Source organism: Rhineura floridana, chromosome 15, assembly GCF_030035675.1.
Source record: "Rhineura floridana isolate rRhiFlo1 chromosome 15, rRhiFlo1.hap2, whole genome shotgun sequence".
Lineage (NCBI taxonomy): Eukaryota > Metazoa > Chordata > Lepidosauria > Squamata > Rhineuridae > Rhineura > Rhineura floridana.
Window position 1 is genome coordinate 35,527,131 of NC_084494.1, and position 14,528 is coordinate 35,541,658.

Below are 14,528 nucleotides of genomic sequence, written 5' to 3' on the forward strand. Positions count from 1 at the left end.
TTTTTTTTGAGAAGGCCTAATACAAGATCTGAGCAATATTCAGCAACGTTATATTAGGAAAAAGTACCTCTGAGCATGTCCAGTTCTGCTGAGCGATGTCTGAGTGGAGGACCCCTTTGGAGAGGGAATGGGAGTCCATGGGACAAACCTCACCCCAATGTCAGAAAATCCTACTATCTGTTCCTGGTAAACTGCTTATTATGCCTTTAAGAAAGGTATGGGTAATATATTTTGGAGGGCGCAGGAATTCCCTTCCCCCCTATTTGTGCTGACTGGGGCTGTTTTAGTCCAGAGCATCCGGAGGGCATGGCAAAGGCTGTCCCAGGGAGGGAAGGAGGAAATAGTTGCCATTGCAACAAAATAGTGGCCTCCATTGGCAAAGGTACCATTTCCTCCCTGCAATGCCCTGGAATGATGCAACAGCTGGAGCATTCTGGGAAAATAAAATGGCAGCCGGGAGGAAATGGTAGCAACAACAGCAAGACAAGAAAGGAGACAAACTAAAAAGAAATGTGAGTGTAACAAAATCTAAAAAAATCCTAAACAAGTGGGGAACAAAACAGTTTTATAACAAAAAGCAAAACTGCCTGGCAGCTTCTGAACAGTGTCCATACGCCATCCCTAACCTCATCAGCTCCCACCTCTACTTGTGCAGATAAAGGTGGAAGAGACCTGAGGCTGCGTCTCCTCTAGACGCAATTCCAACCACCCGAGGTCATTCTTTTGAGCCATAAAAGCAGCAATGTCGAAAGGCAAATTTCCACGCCTCATCTCACAGGCCGCACTCTTGTGGCCTGTGTGGAGGCCCTAGGGTAACATTATCCTCCCTGTTAAAGCTCACTGATAGTCCATCACAGCCCATGAAAGGCAGACAACTCAACGGGAGAGGAGGTCTCTGTTATAGGATCTGTGGCCCAGAGCCATTTGCTAAATCGTTAATAACCTCCGTGCTGGGGGATCAGGATACTGCCAGGCGCCAGGCCAGGTGTGGGTGTGCATGGAGGGAAGAGAGCGAGAAGGAACGGAGGCACCCAAACGGCCAGGAGCTTTCTGGACAAGCATTTAGCATTTATGGGGGGGGGGCAGGGATGCAAGGCGAGGTGGCCCATCTCAAAAAGAATATTCTAGAGCTGGGTTTCTAGGTTCAGAAAAAATGATCAAGGGGATAGAACAACTCCCCTATGAGGAAAGGTTACATCATTTAGGGCTTTTTAATTAAGAGCAGCCTTTTCCAACCTTTGGGTCCACACCCCAGATGTTGCTGGACTACAACTGCCATCAGCCCCAGCCAGCATAGGCAATGGTCAGGGACGATGGGGACTGTGGTCCAGCACATCTGAGTACCCAAAAAGTCAGGAAAGGCTGGTTTAGAGAAAAGGCAACTGAAGGGGTGTGTGCCTAGACAGAGGTGTATACAATTGTGCATGGAGGGGCGAAAGTGGACAGGTCCTCCCCTCCCATAATTCCAGAACTTGGAGCCATCCAGTGAAGGTGAACATTGGAAGATTCAGGACAGGCAAAAGAAAGGACTTCTTTGCACAGTGCACAGTTGAACTATGGGATTCGCTCCCACATGGTGGCCATTCATTTGGATGGCTTCAAAAGATTAGACAAATCCACGGAGGATAAGGCTATGCTCTGCCTTCACAGTTGGAGGCCAAATGCTGGAAATCGCAAGTGGGGAGAATGCACTCTGGTTCTGCTTGCAGACATCCCAGAGGCATCTGGTTGGCTAATGTGAGAACAGGATGCTGGACTGGATGGGCCCTCAGCCTGATCCCACAGGGCTCTTTCGACCCCTGTAGCCAGGTCATGTTTTCCCGCAAGCCCTCGTAATATATCTGAAGTGTATGGCTTGGATCCCAGTTCATATCCCACCCACCTCTACCATGGATGTATTGTGCTGGTGTGGACAAGCCCCTCTCTCTTGTGCCCTGTCTGTAAAATGGGGATAAAGGTGACCTGATGAAGGCAACAACAATAAATTATTTTATTTATTACATTTATATCCCACCTTTCACCAAGGAGCTCAGCATGACATACAGACACGGGCCTCCCCCTCCTGATTTTATCCTCACAACAACCCTGTGAGGTAGATTAGGCTGAGAGACAGTGACTGGCCCAAGGTCACCCAGTGAGCTTCATGATCCCAGTCCATCACTCTAACCACTACACCACACTAGCTGTCAAAATACTTTTAACTAAAGCCTAACCCCCTGAAAAGGCAGCTGTTTGCTTACTGGGAGGTTAAACTTCACCTAGGAACAAAGCTCAGTGGTAGAATACACTCTTAGCATGCACAAGATCCAGCCATGGCATCTCCAGGTATAACTGGAAAGGACTCCTGTCTGAAACCTTGAAAAGGTGCTGCCAGTCAGTGACCAACAGTCTGGCTTCTTAGTTTCCTACCTCAGTGGTGGGTGGGGAAAAGGTCCTCTGTCTGTTCTCAGAGGCACTCTTCCCTCTAGGAGTAGTACATTTCTGCTCTAAAACTCTTAATGGAGATGTGTCTGCTTTGCAAATAACCTCTTCAGAAGCAAGAGCCAAACACTGGCATTGTTGTACACTTTTTATGTATCAGATGCTTTCCCCCCTCTAAGCAAAAATTCACTTTAAAAAAATTAATAATGAAAGGAGGATCAAATTCAGTGATTTCATAGGAAGACATTCTAGAGTTCTTTTCTGTTGTGATTCCCCACTATTCCTGGTGAACATTTGCTGACCACAGAGTCCTCAAGTGCTGAAATATGGTACCTCTCGTTGGAAAGGTCATGAATAAGATCTAGTCTTTATGCTTTCCAACCTTCCCAGGTACAGCTGGGAGAGACCCTTGTGTGAAACTCTGGAGAATCGCTGCTAGTCTGTGCAGGCAATATTGAGCTAGATCAGGAGTTCCCAAACAGTGGTCCGTGAGCTTCATTCAGATGGTCCCTGTCATGTCTGTGAAGAACATTTAGAATTTGAATTCTGTAGAATTCTATGGAATTCAATTTGTAATAAAATGAAATATAAGAAATAAAAGAAGCAATAAAAACAAAAAGTCATATGCAGATACCACAGCACCTCGCAATTGCTATAATATGTGGAAAAATAGTTAAGTGGGCCATGCAGACCCTCAGCAATTTTCAAGTGGCCCATGGGAAAAAAAGTTTGGGAACCACCGAGCTAGATCAACCAATGGTCTGACTCAGCCTAAGGCAAATGCCAGTATTCCTACTTTTATTCCTAATTTGGCCAGATGAATAGGCAGGAGAGGAAGCCAGGAAGTGCAGCTGCAGCTTTAACTTCGCATGAGAGGCAGAAGTTCAACAAGCAGAGTTCCCAGTCATCACTGCACCCCCTTGCCTGTGGAAAAGTGCAGCTGTTAATCTCTCCTAATGTGACAAAAGGATGTTGACGTGTGTGCATTGTTGCGTGAAACAGCATTAACATTGGAGTTAAGTTGAGCAAGAAACATCACAGAGGCATTAGATCAGGTTAAGAGTCTTTACTACAAGACACTATGGCTTAAGGCTTTAAGATTACATGTAGAGTTGCTCCCCCCCCAGGAGAGAAGTTCTCAGTTCAAAGACATGACACAGAAGACAACCTCTCAGTTCAGAGGCAAAATACAGAAGTAATGCTCTGAAGAAGTCTCTTGCTCAACTTAACTCCAAAGTAATGTATGCTGTTTCACGCAACAACGCACACACGTCAACAAAGGAAACGTATTCAACCAGAAAAATCTGCAGGTAAAGAGTTTAGGAAAGGGGCGGGGAAACATTCGAGAGGGCGTGGCCAGAGGCAGGGGTGTGGCTAATTCAATTGTGATGAGCGCGTGGCTGTATGAAAGGGGCGGGGCTATTGCCACCTAGTGGTTATTGTGACTCCTGCCTCCCTGCTCAGATTGATCTATTTGTGTGTGGAGGGGGCAGAGTTGGTTTGTACTATTCAAAAGAGTGTGAGGGATTACCTTCCTTCCTTCCTTCCTAAAAATCACGAAACAACGAGCCCGGTGCTTCTCTGCCTACCCTGCTGCTCCACCCGCTCTTCCCGATTTGGTTCCTTCCTTCTTCCCCCTCTTTCCCTCTTCAACTTGGCCCGCTCCAATTTTGACGCATTGCAGGTGAGGGGCGACCAATGGCCGCGAGAGTCTCATTGTGTGCCTCCCTCCCGAGCCAATGGGGACGCGTGTCACAAGTTCGGCGTCACAATGCTGTGTCCTTCCGCTGAAGAGCGGTTCGAGGGAGGGGCCGGCGGAGAAAGAGGCGCGAGGCGACAAGGAAAATAGTCCACCCTTTCCCTCCCCCTCCCCGCAAAGAGGAGGAAAGGTGGGCGGGGCCAGCGCGTCGGGAGAGAGCTGCTTTGACACGGACGGGGCCAGGGGGCGGAGTCCTTTCCTCGGCGAAGATGCGGACAGCGCCAAGCTGGGGCGAGGCCGTTGACGGCCGTTGGCGGAGGGATCCCGCGCGCCCCGTGTGTGTATGTGAGGCGGCCCGCAGTGGGTTCCGGCTAGTGCTGCTCCCATCTCCTCTCCCGATATCGCCGCCGCCGCTCTTGCTCGAAGCCTCTTGACGCTCCAGCTGCTGCTGCTGTCGCCGACCGGGACCCAGCCATGGTGAGGGGGAAGTGGGGGGCTCGGCCCTGGGAAAGCGGGAGAAGGCAGCTAGCTAATGGGCGGAGAATGGGAGCGAGGCAAGGGTCAGGCGGGGGTGGGCAGCCGTGGGCTGAGGGGGGCATTCCAGGGGAATTGAGAGAATAAAGGGGCCCGAGGGGGTCAGGCAGGTAACGGGGTAACGAGGGGGGTTAATGAGGGGTAAGAGAGGGGAGGAAGGAAGGAAGGAGGGAGCAAGAATGGCGTAAGTGGAATGGTTGGGGGTGGAGAGAGTGAAATAAAGGGAGCGGGGGGAGCATTTGGGGCACGTGAAATGGGGGCCCCGCGCTCTGCAGGGTGTATGGCGGGTGGGGTGGCAGCGGTGCGTTTGTGGCAGTTCCGGGTGGCAAAGGGGGAGCCTCGCGGGGTAACGGGAATGGAAAGAGGGTGTCGGGGGGTGCTCTCTCGGGGGGGGTGAGCGGAACTGGGGGAGGAGGAAGGGGGGCGGGGAGTCCTCGAGGGGAGTGCCAGCTGAGGCAGGGCTGCAGGAGAGGGGGCGGGGGGCTGTTTGGGAGTTTAGGAAGCCACCCACGGCGTGAAGGGGGCGCAGTGAGGGTTGGGGGGCCTGGCGACCGGGGCAGGCAGAGGCAAGGCAAGGAGGACAGCTGATTCCATTTTTTTTAATCGGTGTGTGTTTGGGGGGCTGCTGTTGGAGAGCAAATGGGGAGGTGAGGGGGGCCCTGGGCCAAGGGGGTGAGTCTGATGGGAAGAAGGGCAAAAGCCTCGGCGCCGGTCTAAAGGAAGTGGTGCGGAAGGCCCTGGGATGCAGCTGGGGTGCTTGTAGCCTGGCAACTGGGGTGAGGGAGCAGGTGGAAGGAGGCAGAAAGGCCGGGTGGATGGGGATTGGCAGCGCTTGGCTGGCGGAGCGGGAGGTGCCCTGGGGTGTGTGCCGGTGGGAGCACAGTAGCTGCTGAGTTGGGGAGGGGGTGGCACTGGACAGAAGGCCCAACTTGCTGAGTGTTATGGGTCAGGGCACTGGGGGGTGGGCTGGGGGAGGATGGAAGCAAAGTATATATGTCTGCTGAGCATCGCAAGGCCTTTGGGATATGAGTCCCTTGAGGGTGTTGAGGCCTGTCTCCAAAGGATACGCCGGGTGGGAGTATTGGTTCTGGAGATGGAGACATTGCAAAAAGGTGTTGGCTGCAGAGTGATGCAGTGGGGGTTTTTAGGGAGGGGGAACTTGAGGCCTGTGGGAAAGGGACTTGAGTGACTTGAGGGTGATGTGACTGGGCGTTGAGACAATGGGCCTTTGGGGAAGGTGAGTATAGGAAGAAGGGTGCCCTGCAGAGTATCTGGTGTGAGAGGAGTTACCAGAGTAGTACTGGAGGAAGTGAACTTAAAAGATCTAGCTGCCTTTTCTGGGAGTGGAAGGCCAAATAGCAAAGGTGGTGGTAGACACTGAGAGTGTGGGTTTTTATTATTTTAGTGGCCTTTTGAATTGCCTCTCCGTAAGCTATGCAGGGCTTCAGTTAGGTTGGGGCTGGAAATGATGCAGCTGAGGTGCTGGTGGGAATTCAGTGGCCACAATCTGGAGGAGTGGGAAAGCTTCCTCAGGGGATACCAGAGATCATGGGTGTGGGTCCTGACATAGTTTCGAGCCATCTCTTTTAATAAATAACATCTTTATTATACGCATGTCCTGCTCTTCTCTGTGGTTCCTGCTGATCCACTGTCCAGATTGCTGATCGATTCCACACCACCTTAGCTTCAGTAGTGCTGCACCTCTGGTGTTATTCATTGGGCCTCAGAAGCCACCTTGATCTCCCTGAACAAGGAAATTGCAGATGTCTGCCTTCAACAGAAATATGGAAGTAACTGGTCTGCTCACTGTCTCACCTCTGACTGGCCTGGGAGGAAATGGTGGAAGTGCAGAAGCCATCCAACAGTGAAAACATGAAATGCAGTGGGGTAGTTAGAGAAATTACAGTATGACGAACAAGTCAGCAAGAAATATCAGTGTGAAAACTACTTTGAGGAGAGGGAATTCTTGGGACCTCAGAGGGCACTCGGAGAGGAGCTGTAGCTCGGGTAAACCATATGCTTTGCATGCAGAATCTCCCAGGCTCAGTCCCTGGCATCTCCTGGTAGGGCTGGGAGATAACCCTTGTCAAACCCCAGAGAGCTGTTGCCAATCTGTGTAGACAATACTGAGCTAGATGGGTCAGTGATCTGACTTGGTATAAGCCAGCTTCCTATGGGTATTGAAGTTCTGGAGAGCAGCCAGAAGGTTTGAAATGGGCAAGGGAGATTGACTTTGGAAGAAGTATCTGGGTGCTCCCATTTTACGCCATTTTGGGGGCACAACCTGTAGCCTGATCACTAGGTTTGATGTCTAACCCTTCACAGTGTCACTTGTCTGTGGATGGGAAGAGTGACAAAATGGAAAAGCAAGATCCACCCTCCTGCTAAGGAGTCGTAGGTCCTTCCAGCTTTTATCTTCCTCTTCTTACTGCAGCTTCCGGCGCATGGATGATGCACTAACTCCTTTAGACCTTTGTTGGAGCCTCCCTCAGCCCATTGTCATCCCTTTTGGATCTGCATGTCCCTCTAATTGCTTGTGGTGATAATCCGAGCCATTAAATGATTATTTTCATGGTACTCTAACAAATCCGAGATGTATGCTGTGTTAAGCAGTGCTGAAAGAGGAGCAACATGGTTTGAGTTTGGGAAACAAATGCCAGGGCTGTCCTTTCTTGATCTTACAATGGTCTTTGGTCTTCTGCCTTATTGCAGGGGGATGAGTATAAATGCTAGGCCACCTCTGAAGGCTGATTCCCAAGAGCAATGTAGTTCTCTTTGTCCTTTGGCTTTCTGTCCCTTCCATCCAGCAGACCCTGCGTAGCTTATGCAATCTGACAAGTGTAGTCGGGGATGGCGGAGTTCAAGCTCTTGCCCTGAAGAGAGCTTTGGCCAAGATGAAAGCCAGTGGTTGTTCTGGCCCCCTACCCTGTTGTCGACAACTCTATGCCTGAACTCCAAGGGAGGATTGGACCACTTGGCTGAGGGTCTGATCCCCCCCCTTTCTTTGTTGATGTGACCCTTGGTGGTGCAGTGTAATAAAACCTTCCCTGGGTTCTCACTCTCTCGCTGTGTTGCAATTGCTTTATCATCCTTGTTTCCTCTTCTGACAGCACAGGGCTCGTAAGTCCGCTGCAGTCTGTTTAGCTGAGTCCCTGTTACCCTAATATAGCATTAGTTTCTCTGAAGAAAGACCTTTTGCTTTAAGCCAAAATTGATTTTTTTCCAGAATATGGGGAGTGGGAGGAGTTAATATAGCTACATATGAACTTTGATTGGGGGCCTTTCCTGGGCTGTTCTGAATGTGGCACCCTTGGCAGTCCTTGGTGGTATCTGTGTTTTGCAAGGAGTAAATTTCCAGCGGTCTCAGGTTTGCCTTGGATCTTCTGCTCCAGCTCTTGCTTGTGCTGCAGTGTTGGACTGCCTGCGACTGCAGTGGAGGCTGAAGTCCAAGCGATCCTCGTGTTTTCCAACTTTTACTGTCAAAAACATTGAAATAGGATGTTACAGCTCTTTTCTTAACAAGTGCACTGTAATGGGGCGTGAGCTGCAGGCTGCTTCTCAGCCAATGCAGAAGCATGATTGAATGGGATGGCCAGCTTCAGCAGGCCAGACAAGGGAGAATGCGGCAGAGATGCTGTTGTCCAGAATGTACCACTTGGATGGCGTTCCCTGAAGTTCCATGATGTGGTGGGAATGCAAAGGTGGGAATGTGCCTTTCCCTCTCCGTCTGGAATCAGCCTTACTTAGCACCTGGATACTGTTGATAAACATCCACACCTCTCCTTAGGCCAGGATCTTTACATTTTTATCCTGCCTTCCTTCCAAGGCAGTTCTCATTCTCACAGCAGTCCTGTGAGACTGGTAGTAGAGTGAAATAGCAGAAATAGATTATGTAACCACAACCCAAAAATGGTACAAATCCCAACACTTGTGAAAGGCAAATGTCACATAGGGTTTCATTTCCAAAAGCCTTGCAAATAGGAAATGGGAAGAGATTATCACTTGGAGATCCAATTCCACTTTTGGTCCTTCTGGCTTTAAGTGGCCATCTTATGGCAGTGAATTCTGTAAATTGTTGGCAGACTGGCTAATGATCCATGGCTTTTTTCAGTCCTTCCTGCGTGAATCAGCTGGCAGTGTCAGCACCTCTGGCAGTGCATCTGCTGTCTGCTTGTGGTGCACTGGCTTAGGAATTCATAGCCTGACTTGTGAGAGGCTCACAGGTGGGCAGGTGCTGCCATCACTCCTGGACAGGGCTTGGCTTCAGCGCCCTTCTGGTACCCCTTGTGGACACAGGAAGAGGCAAAAAGGGGCTGGACACATCTTGCTCTGAGCAAAGGTTGGGGATGGTAGGCTTGAGTATTATGTTCAGCTTTTATTTTATGGTATCTTACTAAATGTCAATGCATTCATTAAGAATACAATTTACTTGATGAAGACTTGGACACATTAAAAAAACTCCTGACTTGCTCTTATTTTTTTTATGCTGCTACCTGACAATATCTGAAAGCTGACGTAAAGAGACAAGAGGATGGTTTTTTACCAGGGTCTTTCCTTGCAATAGGACGAGAAGGGTTGGGTCATCTTTCAGCAAAGCGACCATAGATTGGATGTCAAGGAATTGAATGGAACAGATTGACCAGTAGAGTCCAAAATATTCAGGGGTCTCCAAGTGACTTGTCCAAATTATGCAGGTGGTACCATCCAGCTGCAGTTCTTTTCCATTAATGTGCATGAGTGAAGGATGGCATTAAACGTAACAGGAGGGAGGAGACAACTGAATGAAGGGCAGGAGGGAGGGTCATGACCCAGGTATAAGGAGCAGTGTCCTAGAAGCCCATTCTAGCTCCTCTGGTTTGGAATGCTGCTATAGTCTCGCATCAGTAGCAAGGCAGGCTGTGGATGGGGGTGGGGGCTTCACATTTGACTTAGGCAAATACAGCTACATACAGCAGGCTGGCAGCAGAAACGGGAGACCCCTTGAATGTTTCATGTGGCAGGTGGACTGCATTCACCATGGTGGGTCACGAGGTACGTGAACCTGGGCTAGGGGCTTAAAGATGATATGGAAAATGGCATGGCCTCTGCTGCCTCCCCACCAGGGTATGACTCAGCATGTAATTGGCACTCTCTCTCTCCCCCCCTCTCCAGGCTGACCAGCTTACTGAAGAGCAGATTGCAGGTGGGTTTTCATCTTACAGTGGTAGTAAATACTAACTTAGATGGCACTGAATTGATCTGGTTATTGAGTGGAGACAAGCAGTAGAATCCCATTTTCTACTGGAAGTTGAAGTTCTTGGCTCTACAGCTAGGCTCACTAGTGCCAAATACATCAAGAATACACCCAGTGGGGGGAAACTTGTTAACTTCTCCACAGAGAATGAGGGCAGTTTTCCTGGTAGTCTTGCATTGGTCATTTTATTTACAGATTGCTTCCCAGGAGGCACCCCAAAGTGATTTACAATATAATACAAATATACATGAAATAGTGATTTATGTAAGAACAGTTAAAACAATTGTACATAGGATTACAATTTAAAATTCTGTATGAAAAGCAACAGCACCCAGATAAAATCAGTTAATTTTTATTTACTGACTATAGTAGTTGTCTGTCGGTTAATTTGTCCAGCTGCTGGATTTGGGTGATGGTGTCGGGTGAAGGCCACAAAAGACCAGGTGAAGCTAACCTCCAGGTTGGGAAAATGTGAACCAGGTTTGAATGCTGATGGTGGCACTTGGGATTTCAAATACGTCGAAAGATTCGCTTGGTTCCCCTCTCTCCCAATATTTGGAATGGGATTGGCTGGATGGCTGTCATAGAGCACCAGGGTTATCATTGGTGGCAGGTACACAATCACTTTGTAGCTTTTAACAGCCCTGCTTTCCCCCAGAATTCAAGGAGGCCTTCTCCCTCTTTGACAAGGACGGGGATGGCACCATCACCACTAAAGAACTTGGGACTGTGATGCGCTCTCTGGGTCAGAATCCCACTGAGGCAGAACTGCAAGACATGATCAATGAGGTGGATGCTGATGGTAAGTGGCCACACAACTAATAGGCCCTGGGTAGCCAAGTTCCATAGGCAGAATAAATGATCCAGAATACATGGAATCTACCATTACTTGATGTGAGAATTCAGCTAGATTTAAGATTGGAGGGCAAGTTATGTTCTCAGTGGATGAGAAGGACTGCTCATGTCTAGCCCACCTGTCATTCCTGTACTTAGACCCCCTCCCCCAGAATGCTCTGGAGCTGAGAGGCGATTTAAGAGGTAGAAGTGAGAGATACTGGCTTATTTGATGATGACAGACTAGTGTAGGTTGGTCTATTATAGCAATGTGCCATTTAATGCACTGGTGCTAACTGGATATGATGGAGTACTATCTAACAATCATAGGGCATGATTCAAGATGTGTGAAGGTCCCCAGGATGCCCTTCCAACAGGACACAGCACCCTGTTTCCTGCCTGGGTACCAAAGGTGTGAATGCACAGGGGTTCTCTTGGATTTCTGAGCATTTCCAGTCTTTATTTTATCCAGGCAGCTTGTATTCAAGAGACCATAATAAGATGCACCAATATGGTGGGGTGAGGGGTGTGTGTCTTAAAAATGCCACTCACTTTCTTAAACATACATATTGCCATCCAATTGTGTTATGCAAGATGCTTAGAATAAGAATAAACTACAATTAATTGATTAGCATTGGTAATAGCTTGAGGTGTTCTTGGTGATTGCTTCGCAGACAGACCCCTAGCAGGCACTAGTTTCAATATTGGGTTGTGTTCCCTGGTGGGACCAGAGAGCTAGAAACCGGTTCTGTGGTATAATGAGTCCAGCCCAACCATCTACATCAACCAAGACTGCCTCTTGCTAAAATAATGTACTCTTCATCAGCCAGTTAAGCCTGAATTCCCTTCAAATGGGGCCTCAGTCTTCCAAGGCTGGCTTTGCCCGGTGACTATTCTAGATGGTTCTAGTCTGCAGCTTCTGCTGGCTTTATCTTATCAATGCTGCTTGCTGTTTTCAGGGAATGGCACAATTGACTTCCCAGAGTTCTTGACCATGATGGCAAGAAAGATGAAGGACACAGACAGCGAGGAGGAGATCCGAGAAGCTTTCAGAGTGTTTGATAAGGTAAGAAAGTGGAGAGGGAATACTGGCCTTCTTGAGGGGAGGGAGAAGGAGGGAACACTGAAATGTAACCTGCACTCTGTCAGTGATAGTGACAAGGAGAGCTGCTATGTCTCCTTCCTGACCTTGGCGCGTACAGAGTGAATAAGGAACACGCCTTCTATCAGGATACAAGCTGACGGTGCTGACTTGTTGTGTCCCTCTGGCCAAACTAATTCCTTTATTTCCAGGATGGAAATGGCTACATTAGTGCAGCTGAGTTACGCCATGTGATGACAAACCTAGGGGAGAAGCTCACTGATGAAGAGGTGGATGAAATGATAAGGGAGGCAGATATTGATGGTGATGGGCAGGTCAACTATGAAGGTGAGTAAAGGGTGGGATTAGAATCTTGATGATTGCCATTTTGGCAACCTGAAAGTTGCCCCAAAGAATTGAGGTTCTGCTTAGGTGGACGGTCCGTAAAGAACCATATGAGTCTCTCTACTGTTTTTCTAGGGCAACATCACAAGCTTCGGCTATTTGGGGGGCATGGAAGTGCCTTCACCATTTTTGCATATGCTTTTTAGGGGGAGATGCCTTGGATTACATATGTGTGCGCTTCAGCTTGGACCCATGGAAATAACCCCAAATGTAATATTTGTGAATCAGTCAGTGAGACCCACGTGTACGCACAAGTTATTTGTTGGCTTTGAAGTTTTGACAGGCCTTGTTTGATCTGTAGAGCCGGGCCTTTCTTATCCCTCCCCTTAAACAGCATCTTGATGGTGTTGTTCTGGGCACCTTTCTTTGGTGCTTGAAGTAGCTCTTAATTCAGGTGGCTTTAAAAAAATTGGTCTAGATTTGTAATGTTGATGGCCTTGTTCAGGAGTGTGTGCGAGAGCCTGTTGGCCATCTACAGTATTCTTGACACGTTGCTCAGTATGGGAGAGTGCATCTGAATATACGTACAATGAAAATGTGGTGATGGGGAAGTACCTTTCACTCCCCTCTGCTCGTTCTCTCCCGATGGAGGTATTCTGAGAGTTGAGTAGACCTTTTAAATGAAACTATTCATAGTGTTAACATGACTTTGCTCCTGTCTCTTGAAAACTGAAGAGTATAAGAGTTAAAGCAGGTGAAACTAAAGTAACTGTATATGGCCATTGTCTGGGTGAATGTCTAGTTTGGGGGTTCCACTAGCTGGCTTCAAGTTGCCTATGTCCAGTGTGAAAGGGTGGGCTTTTGATTGAGATCCTCATACTTACTGTGCTTCCTTGGCCTGTGTTTCTTGCAGAGTTTGTGCAGATGATGACTGCAAAGTGAAGCCCGCAGAATGGGTGGCTGGCAATGCCCATTCTCCCTTGATACTTTTCTTCAACACACACTCTCTCTACTTAAGTAACCTGGTTCTCTAAGCAAAACAATCGGCTGTGGAATAAATCTGACCAAGCAATTTAAAAAAACCTTCCCAAGCTGCATGATTGCACTCATCTCTCCCTCCTCTTCTTGCTCTTCCTCCTTGTCCCTTTCCTTCCTTCCACCTCTTCCTGGTGCATCCCTGAAAATCCCTGAGAACCTCCGACCTTGTGGATGTCTTTTGTTTCCATCGGGTATTCTGTTCTGCAGTCAGAGCTGGCCTGTCTCCCAGGGCGCAGATTCTTTCTCTTTCTTTCAAGAATCCATACGATGGGGTAGAGAGAGCGCAAAACCTTCTTAATCGTGTTGCATGTGTCTGGCACTGTGGTCGTGCGCATTGACATGGTGGTTGCCACCGAAGGTCTTGCCCCAAGGAACACCGGGGGTCCAAGGAAGAAACTGGGTTTTTTCCTTAGTTTTCTTTGGAGGGTGGGAGGGGGTGCTATCCCACCATCAGGGTGTCTGTGACTGAAGGTGGGTTCCAGAGAGCTCCGTCAGCATGATGTGGGGAAGAGGCTGGCAAAAGAGGAGGGGGAGCATCCGACACTGTCTGATTGGCTCTTTAAAACACAAAACAATCCCAACTGCCCATAATTTCAACTTGTCTCCGCTCTTAAGTTTGTATAAATTGTAAATGTCCTTACAGTTTCCTAAGCGTTCTGTCCAGACACTGGAGCTGCTATGTAAATACCTGATGCTATGGGCCCCTTTGGGGAGTGCCCTGTCTGTGTTGATGGCAGGTGCTTTTGATTGGCAGCTTGAGGGGCTGTGAGGAGGAGGGAGGCATTGGAACAGAACCGCAGTAAAACAGTGAAGCCACTGCTGAGCAAATGCCAACTGCACCAGGACGCCCTCTTCTCCCTGTCTGCCTCATGCAATGCTTTTTTTTTGTAGTGGCTCTCAGTTTAACGTTTGTGCCGCACCTTGGCTTCAGTGTCTGTGCTCTTCAATGTTGCTTCCTTACTTCGCCTGCCCCCCCTTCCTTGTGGCAAACAGCATGAGCCACAAATTTGCTTCTCTTACTTTTTTCACTTTTATTTTTTAATCCAAGAAAAACAAGTTTTGGAGGGGAAATCAAAACAAGCTGCAGAATTTCCCTGAAACCGGGTGAAAGAAGAGTGCTTTGCGCAGTCCATGGCGGATTTGACCACGCCCCCTCTTTATTTTGTGTCTTCTGCACTCCTCTGTGAGTGGAGGTGGAGGATCTCACCTGAGAACTTAGGAAGGGGGCGTGGGGAAGGTTGGAGCAAGAATGTCTTTGAAAGCAGGTGGTGGTGTGTTCAGTTCAAGCTGTGAAAATAAAATTATATCAATGTTTTCCAATAAAATGCAGTGACTACCTGAAA

At 48.6% G+C, this 14,528-nt stretch overlaps 1 protein-coding gene across 1 annotated transcript; it reads left to right on the top strand.

Moving 5' to 3' along the window:
• The first annotated feature begins 4,422 nt into the window (after window positions 1–4,422).
• On the top strand, window positions 4,423–14,528 carry CALM3 (calmodulin 3). Its single transcript, XM_061596253.1, has 6 exons — window positions 4,423–4,597; window positions 9,806–9,836; window positions 10,546–10,689; window positions 11,681–11,787; window positions 12,015–12,150; window positions 13,061–14,528. Exons 1-6 carry the CDS (start codon window positions 4,595–4,597, stop codon window positions 13,087–13,089), a joined length of 450 nt encoding a protein of 149 aa, XP_061452237.1. The 5' UTR covers window positions 4,423–4,594; the 3' UTR covers window positions 13,090–14,528.

What these genes read in the sequence shown, in the direction of transcription:
- CALM3 (XM_061596253.1), top strand. An exon ending in TACTGAAGAGCAGATTGCAG is followed by an intron (nt 9,837 to 10,545) that starts GTGGGTTTTCAT and finishes GCTTTCCCCCAG; the next exon opens with AATTCAAGGAGGCCTTCTCC. An exon ending in TGGGCAGGTCAACTATGAAG is followed by an intron (nt 12,151 to 13,060) that starts GTGAGTAAAGGG and finishes TGTTTCTTGCAG; the next exon opens with AGTTTGTGCAGATGATGACT.